The 12,184-nt window shown below is 39.2% G+C and overlaps 1 protein-coding gene across 1 annotated transcript in view; it reads right to left on the bottom strand.

Annotated features, from left to right (window-relative positions):
- The window catches only part of LOC135876372 (cytochrome b5 reductase 4), an 80,576-nt gene that overhangs the window by 18,524 nt on the left and 49,868 nt on the right, over positions 1-12,184 (bottom strand). Inside the window, exons 11-13 of the mRNA XM_065401561.1 lie at positions 7,724-7,864; positions 1,192-1,344; positions 397-547 (exon numbers count right to left, since the gene is read on the bottom strand). Coding sequence (XP_065257633.1) covers positions 397-547; positions 1,192-1,344; positions 7,724-7,864 — 445 coding nt within the window. The remainder of the gene's footprint in view (positions 1-396; positions 548-1,191; positions 1,345-7,723; positions 7,865-12,184) is intronic.

The raw sequence follows: 12,184 nt of genomic DNA, 5'->3' as shown, positions 1-12,184 counted from the left end.
CCATAACCACCTTTACCCTCCAACAAGGCCTTGTTTTCTCAGAATTAAGGATAAGGTATTCCCAATACACCTAACTAGCAATACTATCCAAACGTTCTTCCAGATAACTAAGATGCTGATCTTTCAGATTCCACTGGGCAAGAGAAAGTTATATACCATCTGCTACCAATGAGAAACACCAGCAGTATCCAGTCACCATCTACGCTTGAGCTCCCAAAGTCCACAGATCAGGGAAAAATTTCCCTGAAACAGACCAGGCTTTACAGTACACCAAGGTACAACACTTCCTAATCCATTTTCTGTTATTCCTATAGAACTGATTTCAGTCATTTACCCTTTACTTCCTCATTAAAAATTAATCTGGTTTGGTGCCTAAGCCATAAGGAGTATACTAACCTCAGACCACAAACATTAGTCAAAACATAGTTCAGTAGTTTAACCATTGGTGTGAAGCCTGTGCCTGCTGCCAATAAAAAGAGATCTTCTAAAGTTTGAACTTGCGACTTCTTGAAGCTACCTTCAGAGTTGCTCACGGAAATATAGTCTCCTATATAACAAAAACAGAACAGTAAACGTTACTGAAGTGGAAGTCAGAATATTGGTGATCTATTCTATACAAGCTCTTATGCTGCCCTCATCACTGCAGTATCTGAGCATTTTCAAGAACAGCACTGACATGACTAATATCTGTCACATGTGATTCATTTTCTCTCATTCTGTCACCAAAGAAAAACTGGATGTGCAATGTAATGTTTTGATAGGGTGTTTGGGGTGTTTGGTATAAATACACACAGAGCCATGGTTTAGATTAGTAATGACAAAGTCAAAAGTGTGTCTTGCACTTGGAGCAGTAGGCATTTAGGTTTGTGTTAACATCAATCACACAAAAATAAACCTACGTTTTTTTCCAAGTAGCAGAGAAACTGTAAATAATGTACATAGAAAGAAACTTTACAATAAGCTAGCTATAATTATTTAGGGAAAACTCTGGAAGTGTAGACCCCAATGTGATATTTTACAGCATACAGTTCCTAACAAAACTACATAGGATACGGCTAAAGGAATACGGTTTCAAATATTAAATGTAAGAGGCACAAAGGAGAAAACACACATATGTAAGTGGGTACCAACTTGAACAGTCTGTGGTGGGAAACATACATATAAAATGATTTAGTGCAAGAAAACACTTACCAATTTGCAGGTGGTCAAGTTCTGGTGTGAAAAGTCCATTGGGATAAATTTTGATCATTAAAATTAGGTGTGTACTATCATGGTGAGATGGTTCTTTGAAATCTGATTTCAAAGAACAAGATACAGGTGTATATGGCTTCACTATCTCAGTACCTATGCAAACATAAGAAAAGCGCAAAATGAAACTTCTAGCACAAAAGAAGACTCATACCAAGTGATTTTAATGCGATCATATTCATTAAGCAGCCTGTCTACTCCTATAATTTCTCAGCAGCTGTTTCAAATTTTTAAGTTTTTTTTTTTTTAATAAAACAGGTTTTAGCATTAAACACAAACAAAAAAAGTAAATGTAGCCAAGCACTATTTCAGATTTATACGAAATTATAAGGCAAGTCTCAGCTAATTTACTAACTCCAGCTAGCTCAAGGACTAAGCCTACTACCCAGGGTAAAATGTGTTGATGTAGCTGCATCCCCACCCAGAGCCTTTCCACCCTATTTCAAACAATTACTTTATGCCGAAAAAAAACGTTATCTTAATACATAGCACCACACATGCACCCTTCGAGGTGTGTCCCTCTGGATGCTCCACCTCAGATGCACATTTGCCTCTCGTGCCCTTGATTGGAGATTTCTAGCTAGCATTGCCCGTTCAGCCTTCGCACATGCCCTATGCCTCCTCATGGCAGACACCGAGGTTATACATGGGTGTGCGGGCAAACCTCCCTCAGTTCTTCTCTACTAAGTAAGAAAATCCTCTAAGGAACAACCGAAGCAGAGGGAAAGGAGGGCAGTAGTGGAGCACCCATAGGGACCTACATCTTGAAGAACTACAGTTACTGCGCAAGGCAATGTTTCCTCCTTTTTGTACATCCCTATTAGTACATTGTACACCAGCGTACATGTCAAGGCAGCAGGTTACAGAAGAAGTTCCCAATGTTATGTGGGATGCATTTTATTTTTTTAAGCAACTCAGTATTGCAAGGAGTGAGTGAAGTAAAGGTTTCAGGAATTCTCTACCCATTACTGTACCTAAAATATTCCTATCATCACCTTGCCATTCATTATGGTCTTGCATAGTTAAGGAAGCATCAAAATTTTCTTTTACAGAATCTTTACATCAGTGTCTCACCTTTTTCAGAACCCTTTTTAGTAAATATGCAATGGGGAATTTGAACCAAATTTCAGCCACTAATTAACATTTGATCTCCAATATATATTTTGTGTTTGTATGTTGATTTCCCCCCAAAGAGTGCACCTCTGCTGCCTGCTATGCAGTAACATTGTTGACATCAGAACTAATCAGCCCCTCACTCACTCCAGTTCATTTGCATACTTGGGAAGAATCACTATCTGCCCTGGTTGTCATGGCTACCTTTGATGACTGATTTGCCTCAGAAGACTAACATTATTGCAGAGAAGGGGCCCACAAGGAACAGTAATCAAAACAGAGTGGTTTCAGATAAGCTCCTACTGTACTCCTTTGAGTCTGAACTGTAAGTTACACGGCTTCTTTTCAAATGGTAATTCTTACTTTTCTCAAGAAGGGTTACATGAAAATAAGCAACAAAACTACAGCTCCTTTTCATCTATTAGTTATACTTCTTACAAATTGGAGGTTATGGTTTTGAACATTTACCTTTTTAAAGAATGGGAAATTATAGACATGAGTCCCTATTCAAACTGTTACCCAGTTATAAAGTCTGTCATTTAGAAGCTGCAGTAACAGCAAAGTTGCATTAAAAACATGCTTTGTTTGCAAACAATTTAATTACTTGCGATATATTGGTCAATATGGCTCTGAGTGGTGAAATACAGAGCTTCAAAGATGACAATGGCAATAAAACACATATTAACGACAACCGCCATGTAGGCCTTCTGATTTTAGGTTTCAACTAACAAACACCAAAAGAATACTGTACCCACAATACAAAAAAGCAATTTTTTTATTCAATAAAAACACTGAAAAAACACCGGGAATGGTTACATGCAATAAAGGTTTGTCTACACAAAGCAGGAGGGGTGTGATTTCTAAAGTGCACATCGTCTTGCACAATAATAGGTCCATGTAGCCCCTGTTGGTTCACACTAAAGGTTCCCAGGAGCACTTTATTGTAGTGCTGTGACCCTGAGAGCACCCACATGCCAGAGGGCAAGGGGCACCCCAGCATGTACAATAAGAGTCAGCTGGCCTGACCAACTCATTGTTGTCATAATCTGCATCTAAAAGATGTCATGTAAGGTATCATATGTGAACTGGTAACATGTTGGTCATTATTATCACTGCATGGTGTACGTAGGGGTGATATATGAAAAGTTATAATGTATTTGGCAGACAAGGCTTACATCACTCCACCCTAGACAAAGAAATGTGGTCCCATCTGCTTGAATGTGTCTCCAGTGTAAACTGAGACAAAAAAACAATGAAAGCACATTAACATAAAAGGTAAACAAAGCAATCAAATGATTGACAGCCACTTAACTATCTGGACAGGGGGAGGAGAATGCAAAAATTAACATGGCATCAGCTCCATGGTGGACACAGGAAGCGGAGCCTCCAGGAAGGATTCCTGACTTTGAAAACTGGGGCTTTGTCTACACTGGCAAGTGAAAGACAAAACTTTTGTCATTCAGAGATGTTAAACACACACACACACACACACACACACACACACACACACACACACACACGAAAGACAAAAGTTTTGCCAACGACAAGTGCTGGTGTGAATAGTGCTTTGTCAGCAATAGTTTCCACACAGTGTTTCAAACTGAAGAATAAAATCCACAGCCAAACTAGCAGGCTGGTGCTGTGTAGTGTCTCTTTAGAGGCACAGGGAACTTGATACAGTTTTGTGAGTGCTACAGTGAGAGGGGCTGAGCACTGCAAAGGAAATAGCATTGGGTAGAGTCGGGATTGTTGGTGTCACGCGGCAAGGATTAACCAGGCTGGCGGTGAGGTCACTGTACTGTAACCAGACTGCTCTGAGCCAAAACTGCACAGCACAGAAGCACCCAAGGTTACAGAGCAGGTGGCGACAACCTCTTCTGGTCTGGGTGAACCCCCAAAGTACCACAACCAGTACAACAAGAAAACTAAGGAATATTACAGAGAGATTACTCTCTTTCCAGTATAAGCTGTAATGAAAGTCCGAAAAAGCCCATATTTTTGGGCATCCCCATGAGACTCAGAAATTGCTATTAATGAACTCTCCAAAATAGAAGCCCTAAAATGAGTAAGTGCTTTATTATTTAAATAGCACACACATAAAAGATTCTCTCAAAATGTAAAGAAATTCACAAAAAGATTTAATTTAACATTCCTCTCTATTAACAAATACATAAAAAGTAGGAAATACAAAGTTAAGGATTTAATAAGGAACACAAAAGTTGCAGAGTCAAGCACTAAAGTTAGGAAATGCCATTGCGAACATTGCCTTTGCAGCCTTAATTTGGCCCCCTGATGCTTATACATTATATGATGCAGCCTCCACTTGCACACAGATTGATTACCTATGAAAAGTTTGGTGTACTTTACTTGCCGAGCTTTACATGATAACTCTGTGGCAGAGGCAGGGATAAAATCCAAGTCTCCAGGGTGGCATTCAACTTCCCTTTCTCTTCTTGCAGCCCCCTGCCTCATTCAGTACAAGCCTTCCAACTTCTGTAACAAATGCAACAGGGGTGCTACAGACAATAGCCTTCACTTCGCAACCTTGATTCATCCCTAGAGCAACTCCACCCTGTGCACTCAATGAACCATGGGTCCTGGTTAAAAATAAAAAAGTAGTATGTGAACATGTAATTAAAGACTGTGTGCTTGTCTACACTTAAAAAACTGCAGTGATTCAGCGTAGACACCACCTACACCGATGGGAGGGATTCTAGCACTCTCTACATGGGGACTTAGATTGATTTAACTACATCTCTCAAGAGTGTGGATTTTTCACACCCTGAGAGACATATTATGTCAACCTAATTTTCTAGCATAGACCACGCCTGTGTCATAATGCATACACACAAGGTGGCCACATTAAGACTGACAACATTCATTCTGGCACTTCCTAACTTAAGAACACTTGACTTTGCAAGATTTTAATCCTTTTTAATCCTTGTAAGAGGCCTTGTAATGGATAGCAGATGAAAGTAATTGTGCTGTTTCCCTTTGCCTGTTTCAGAATCCAGATCACCCATATATTAGATCTGCAGGATGTATCCGATTGTCCATCTTTGACATCATGAAGGCTCAGTACAGCCACATAAGTGATGTTAGCTTCGCAAACAATGCATGACTCTGCATCTGTTTTTTAAAATTTAATTCTGTTATTTACATTTGCCAGACAACCCACTCAATCTAAGAGGTTTGTCCATCTCTTAACACCCTGAAAGATGATCAGAAAGGGTTAAGGTCTTCATCTTCCACATCCTTGTGCCAATCTGAGAATAAGCATCTAGGGCTGGAATGAAAAACTACTTTCTATTATAACTAGTTGTTTTGTGTTTTCTGGCTACTTTTACCCATGTTTCGCTTCAGTGTTTACAGGTGCAGTTTTCACATGAGGAGTACAGGGCATCAGCTGTTCCAAGAATAGGCTGGCCCTTTTACTTTGGTTGCCTAATTGGCTACAAAGTACCAACGGGCCACTTGGAGCTTTTTGCTTTATCATCTTCCCTTCCCCCTTTTTAGTAGGGAAAAGTCTGTGACCTCCAGATTCTGCTATTGCAAGCAGACATTGAGAGGGAAAAGGAAAAGACGATACAGGCCCTGAGCCTTCTATTCTTTCAGCTGCTGTTACAGCTACCATTAGTTGCTTTGGTACCTCTCCTTCAGGTCTGATTTTTTTAAAGTAGCTGCCCCACAGGTAGAATGAAATAATCCCCAGCTGCTGCTAGTGGCAGAGGAGGCACTTGAAGATAGAGGCTGTATACCCCCCAAATATGTACCTTTCATTAGTAGTGAACGTATGCCTCCGTGGTGAGAAAGATAGCTGCTGCTGGACAGAGATCATAAGGCCACAAGCAACTGCTGTTTGTGCTCCCTACTGCTACTCTTCCAATTAAAGGAGTCATTTATTTTCATCCATTACCTAAAATAACTGTATACCTCTTAGTTCAGAAAAGTTACATAAGCACTCAATGCCAAACCCACTCTCTAGAATGGAGATACTTATAGATTACTTAACTGGAATGCTGGATTTTTGACAATGGGAACAGACAAACAGAACTGAATGATACAGTTAAGGAAAGAGTTCATACAAAAGAACAGAGTAACTGACTTCCTTGACTTTTTGCAGTTATTTAACAGGCTGGTTTATTTTATTAATAAAACTGGATTTGAGTTCTGTTGGTCACAGTTCAGGACACCTGCACATGTGTGTTTTCCCTCAGTCATCCAGCCAGGGCACCCCTGCCTCAGGCTTCCAGCTCACCAGCCTTTTTTTTTTTTAGGGTGGAGACCCTTCTGAGGGGGCATTTCCAGGCTGCACAGTTCCCTGCTTCATTGTTGCATCTGAAGAAGTGAGGTTTTTTACCCACGAAAGCTTATGCCCAAATAAATCTGTTAGTCTTTAAGGTGCCACCGGACTCCTTGTTGTTTCTGCTTCATTGGGTTATTCCCAGCGGAGACAGGCAGCTTGCTTTCTCTGTCAACAATTATAAGTTACCTCACAGTTCTTTCTAGGCAAGCCTATTTTATTCTTAAGGTAAAAGCACTATAAAGAAAGCATATTTAAAAGAACTTACACAAACGCTAATAAGCTTACCAAAGATCACTCCAACCTTGACATGGACTCTGGCTGGAGCAGTCCTTCCAAACCCCACTCAAGGGGTTTCTTTTTGTGGTGCATCACTGCATCAGCTTAGAATAAGCACACTCATAACAAGTTTTGTCCACCCTTTATACCAGGGGGTTATCAAACTGGGGGTCGTGACCCCTCAGGGAGTCACGAGGTTACGTGGGGGGTTGTGAGCTGTGAGCCTCCACCCCCATAGCCTGCTTCACCTCCAGCATTTATAATCGTGTTATATATTAAAATATAAAAATTATAGGGGGGGGGGTTACACTCAGAGACTTGCTGTGTGAAAGGGGTCACCAATACAAAAATTTGAGGACGGCTGCTTTATACAGTTCAGGGATCTTTGATCTGGAGTTTCCAGGACAGGTAATTAGTTTTCCTCCTCAGGTAGTAGTTTCAAAAGGGTGGATTTGAAGTGGGTCATTTGCATTCCCTTTATCCCCAGTTACCCTCCTAGGAAATCCACTTCCTACATATTGATCTAAAAACCCCTTTGAAGTTTTTAATACCTTCCAGAGACTGCATTAGTCACTCTCCTAGAGAAGTTACATACATATAATTCCACAAAAACACATACACAACTGCACTTTTAATACAGTGAACCCCAATAAGGTTTACCTTAATTCAATAAAGTTCATTCAGGATGTTGCAAGAAACTGTCAGTTTGTCACACTGCTAATGATCAAGAAAAAACACTTTTATTAAGTAATGTTAGTGGACAGATTCAGCTATTCTTACCTGCAATAACTTGTTTGAGGTAAATGTGATGCCCAACAGGAACCTGGAGATGAGTACTCTGTGGCAGCATTAAGCAGAAAAGTTTGGTGTCATGGGTGACTTCTGTCTTAGAAATCAGTTTGCACTTTCTGTAGTACAGCCCTAAAAGAGAAGGATTGAGAGGGTTTTTTTTTTTTTTTTTTTTTAATATGCCTGGTAAAGCAGCAAAATTAGGCTCTGACGTGCAAAAAGGATTCAGAAAACAACTATATTTTTATGGGGTTTCTACATTGTGATAAATCTAATCTTGGCTTTCTAGTCTTTTGCACCTGTTAGTGGTGTCAGCATAAAAGGTTTGTACATATGTACATTTCACCCATACACAACACTAAAAATTGCAGGGTGAATGTAATGGATTTTTATTACACTGTTTAAGAGATTTTATAAAAATTATTTTGGTCTGGGAATTGAATATATCTTCCTATGTTATACTCTTAAGAACAGATCAAGGAGGTTGGGTTATCAGCTGGCATAAAATTGGGAAAGTGCAGAAAGAGGAGAGAAGCCAATGGGCAGCAAAACAAAGGTGAAAAGAATAATGTATATGACATTTCTCTTTTAGACTGATCATACTAGCAGAGGAGGTTGCTTTTATTTGGTAAACCACCTTCCCATATATTTAGAACACATATAGATCTGTTTACATAAGTATTTGGAGAGAATCCTGCATTTCTAGCAGCCATCCAATAGCATTAATGGATTAATGCTGACCTTAACTTTTAAGAGAGACTTATTTGTATTGCAATTTCTCTGTTGTGGGCCTTATTGTTGCTTTGGTCATCCTTGCACTGAGTATTTTGCTGTTAGCAGATTAATCTTTACCAAGGGGCGGGGGGGGGGGGGGGGGGACAACACAAAAAAGCTCATGTAAGTGCTGAAGGCTGCTGGCCCTGAGACTGTGTGCCACGCAAGTGCAACCTACTTAGGTCTTGAAGATCATCCCCTCAATTTCCTTCTCCCAGTAACTGCAGGATCAGGATAAAGCTGGTCTACTGCAGCACTTTATTGCTGCTCAGCTCAAACAAGAAGTTGCTACTAGTTTGTCAAGGAAAATACAGATACAAAACTTATGTTCAGTTTTCATTTAAAAATAAGTAAATACACGCAAAAATTATATGTAACCTGTAAGCACCGAAAAACTCCTCATATAGCTCTTGGTGCCACTAAATCTAAGCACTTTACCATTACAGTATAAACACTTTTCCTCCTTACAGAACAGGTCATCCAGACCACTAATGATAAAAGCCTACACTTTTCTGGGTCTCAGGAAATTTCATTGAAAAGTAGTAAAAGCAAGAGCTTTTAAATAGAAAAAGGGTTTTATAGCAGAAGGACATTTTTATTGGATTAAAGTAAAAGCATTTAAAGCAAGTTGTTCCAGCTGAGCTGTATGTGTACATATGTCCCCAAATTGCTTTATATTCAAGGAGCATCAAATATGTGTAAAAGAGCCAAGAACATCTGACCATATAATTATACCTGCAAACGTATGTGCAGGATACTTTCTGTCCAGTTTGCTCTGCAATTTTCAAAGTTTGTAATTAGGCTAATTTAGAGTCTCATTTGCTAGTTACATATTACTGTTATTGAAACATATCAACATTTTCTATGGTGTTTTGCAGCATATATTATTGTACTGAGTTACTTTAACATATAGCAATTAATATGGAGATTATCACTATAGAAAACTGCTTTAAAACGTAATGTGTTTGAGATATCGCACATCTTTTTCATAAATGTTTTTTCAGGGTTTCTCTCTAATATATCCTATAATAGCTTGCTTTGGATGAGTGGAAAAAAAACACCCAGATGCTTTGGGTGTTTGAGCAGGATTCCTACATCATTTTATTTGAAAAGGCAATAAAGGAGTTTCATATTCTGACATGATCAATTCAAGGTTCAGCAAGATAGCAGCAGCTGTCTTCCAGCACATAAAACCTTCTCAGTGAGTACTGCATATAAAAACTCTTTTGTACGATAAAAATCTTCTAGAAAGGTGTAGCAGCTGATGATGAATTTTATCTGATGGACAAGATTTTATGTACACAACAGAAAAGATTTTATACACTGGCTACCCCCTTGTGTATGCATTTTCAATCATGAGGGGAAAATGGCAAAAAGTGACTTATAATGCTAAACATTTTCAAAAACTGCCCTTTATCAGTATCTACTCAAGATTCAGCTATCAATTTTTGTGCAGTTACACAATTTTTAGCAATATGTCAACAAAAAAGTGAAACTTTCACAAACTGCATTAAGAGATCAATTTTGAATACTTCCTATTAAAAGCATATGAAGAGAAACTAAAACATACACAAAAATTCAAGTTGTACAAAAACTCGCAAGTGAAGTTTCCACACTAACTTTATATCTTTATATATATCTATATAGATATATATTTATGGGGCATAAATTCCTGTTTTTCTTTATATATATATATCTATATCTCTATATAAAGAAAAACAGGAATTTATGCCCCATTTTAGGCCCACGTCAGAACATAACGTTAACTAAGGAGACGCAGTCAGTGCCTCCATATTTTCCTGGAGACACAATAAATCACTATGTTCACTGAAAGACATCAATATATGCCAAGAATTTTATAGATTCTGCATACCTTCATAAGAAGCATCTGGAAAGCACTGCATTAAGATCATAAATCCCCAAAATACAATAGTTTCTTTGAGTGTGACATTATAGAGGCCAAAAGTTGTTTACTTCCTCAGTTAATTTTTATGGAATTTTCTTCAAAACACTTTTGTTGCACTCATTTACACGTGTTATCTGATTAGTTAATATTACCTCAAAGATTAATATCTGGAACAAACTTACATTTATCACATGGTTTTCAGCCAAGTTTTAGTTAAGCAGAAAGTAATTTTCCAGTCAAGAGTTTGTCCACAGTGAGCTAATCTCTTAAGTACAGTACTGTGCCATAGTATTCCTAATTATCTGAAGGAGGAATGACCTGCTTGCTAAATCTTATTTGAAAGCTCTCACCGCTGCTTCAATTTCAAAACCTGAAGAAATTTCCCCCCATGTATTCAAATAGCTAAATAGCCCTTTTTGCCACAGAACCTTAGTTCCTCACAAACATTTATGATATTATTCTCACAACAGACCTGTGAGGTAAAGCAGTATTACTTCAATGTTCAAACTGGGAACTCAGGAACAGACTAAGGGTATGTCTACACTGCAATTAGACACCCACAGCTGGCCTGTGCAAGCTGAGTCAATCTCACGAGGCTCGGGCTAAGGGGCAGTTTAACTGCAGAGTAGATGTTTGGGCTCAAACTGGAGACTGGGCTCTAGGATCCTATGAAGTGGGAGGGTCCCAGAGCTCAGAGTGCAGACCGAGTCCAAATGTCTACACCACAATTAAACAGCCCCTTAGCCTGAGCCTTGTGAGCCCAAGTCAGCTGGCACGAGCCAGCCACAGGTATCTAATTGCAGCGTAGACATACCCTCAGTGGCTCATGCCTAAGGTCACACAAAGCCCATGGCAAAACCAGGAATTGATCACAGATCTTGGTCCAAATCCAGCATTTAATCCCAAGATTATTATTCATTTTACAGTAGCACCTAAAGACCTCAACTGAGCTCTGGACCCCATTGAGACACTTTCTACTCTTAAGTTCTTACAAGCTAAAACAAGACAGAAAATGATGGGAACAGGTAAGAGGCACAGAAGACTACACAGCTGATCAGTGATAGAGCCAGGAATAGAACCCAGGTCACATGAGTCCCAATCCAGCACCCTATGCACTATTAGACTACACTGTTCTTGGATCTTCCTCTCTCACCAAGTCTGTTAATAAACTGTAACGGCCAAAAGGCCTCAATCATCTAGTCTGACCTCTTACACTACACAGATCATTATACTTCACACAGCTATCTACCCCTGTAATTTGTGCTTGGCTAAAAAAATTTCCAGAAAGGTGCCCAAGTCTTGATTTGAAAACCTCTAAATGATGGAGAATCCACCACTTCCCTTGCCAGTTTGTTCCACTGGTTATTCATTCTCACTGTTAAAAATGGGTGCCTAATTTCTAATTTGAACGTGTCTGGCTTCAGCTTCCACCCATTGGTTCTTGTGATGACCTTTTCCACTATATTAAAGAGCCCTCTTACTAACCGGTATTTTCTCGCCATGAAGGTACTTGGACACTAATCAGTTCACCTCTCAATCTTCTTTTTGTTAAGCTAAAGATTGAGCTCTAAAAGTCTCTCACTATAAGGCATTTTCTTTAGTCCCGGAATCATTTTTATGGCCCTTTTCTGCACCACCTGCAATTTTTCAAAAATCCTTCTTAAAATGTGGGCACCAGAACTGTAAGCAGTATTCCGGTATCAGTCTCACCAATGTTGTTACAGAGTTAAAATCACCTCCTTGCTCCTACTCACTACTCCTGTTTATACATC

Source organism: Emys orbicularis, chromosome 3 (genome assembly GCF_028017835.1).
Source record: "Emys orbicularis isolate rEmyOrb1 chromosome 3, rEmyOrb1.hap1, whole genome shotgun sequence".
NCBI lineage: Eukaryota > Metazoa > Chordata > Testudines > Emydidae > Emys > Emys orbicularis.
The sequence above is the reverse complement of the archived record's forward strand: the minus strand, read 5'-3'. Positions and strand labels throughout refer to the sequence as shown.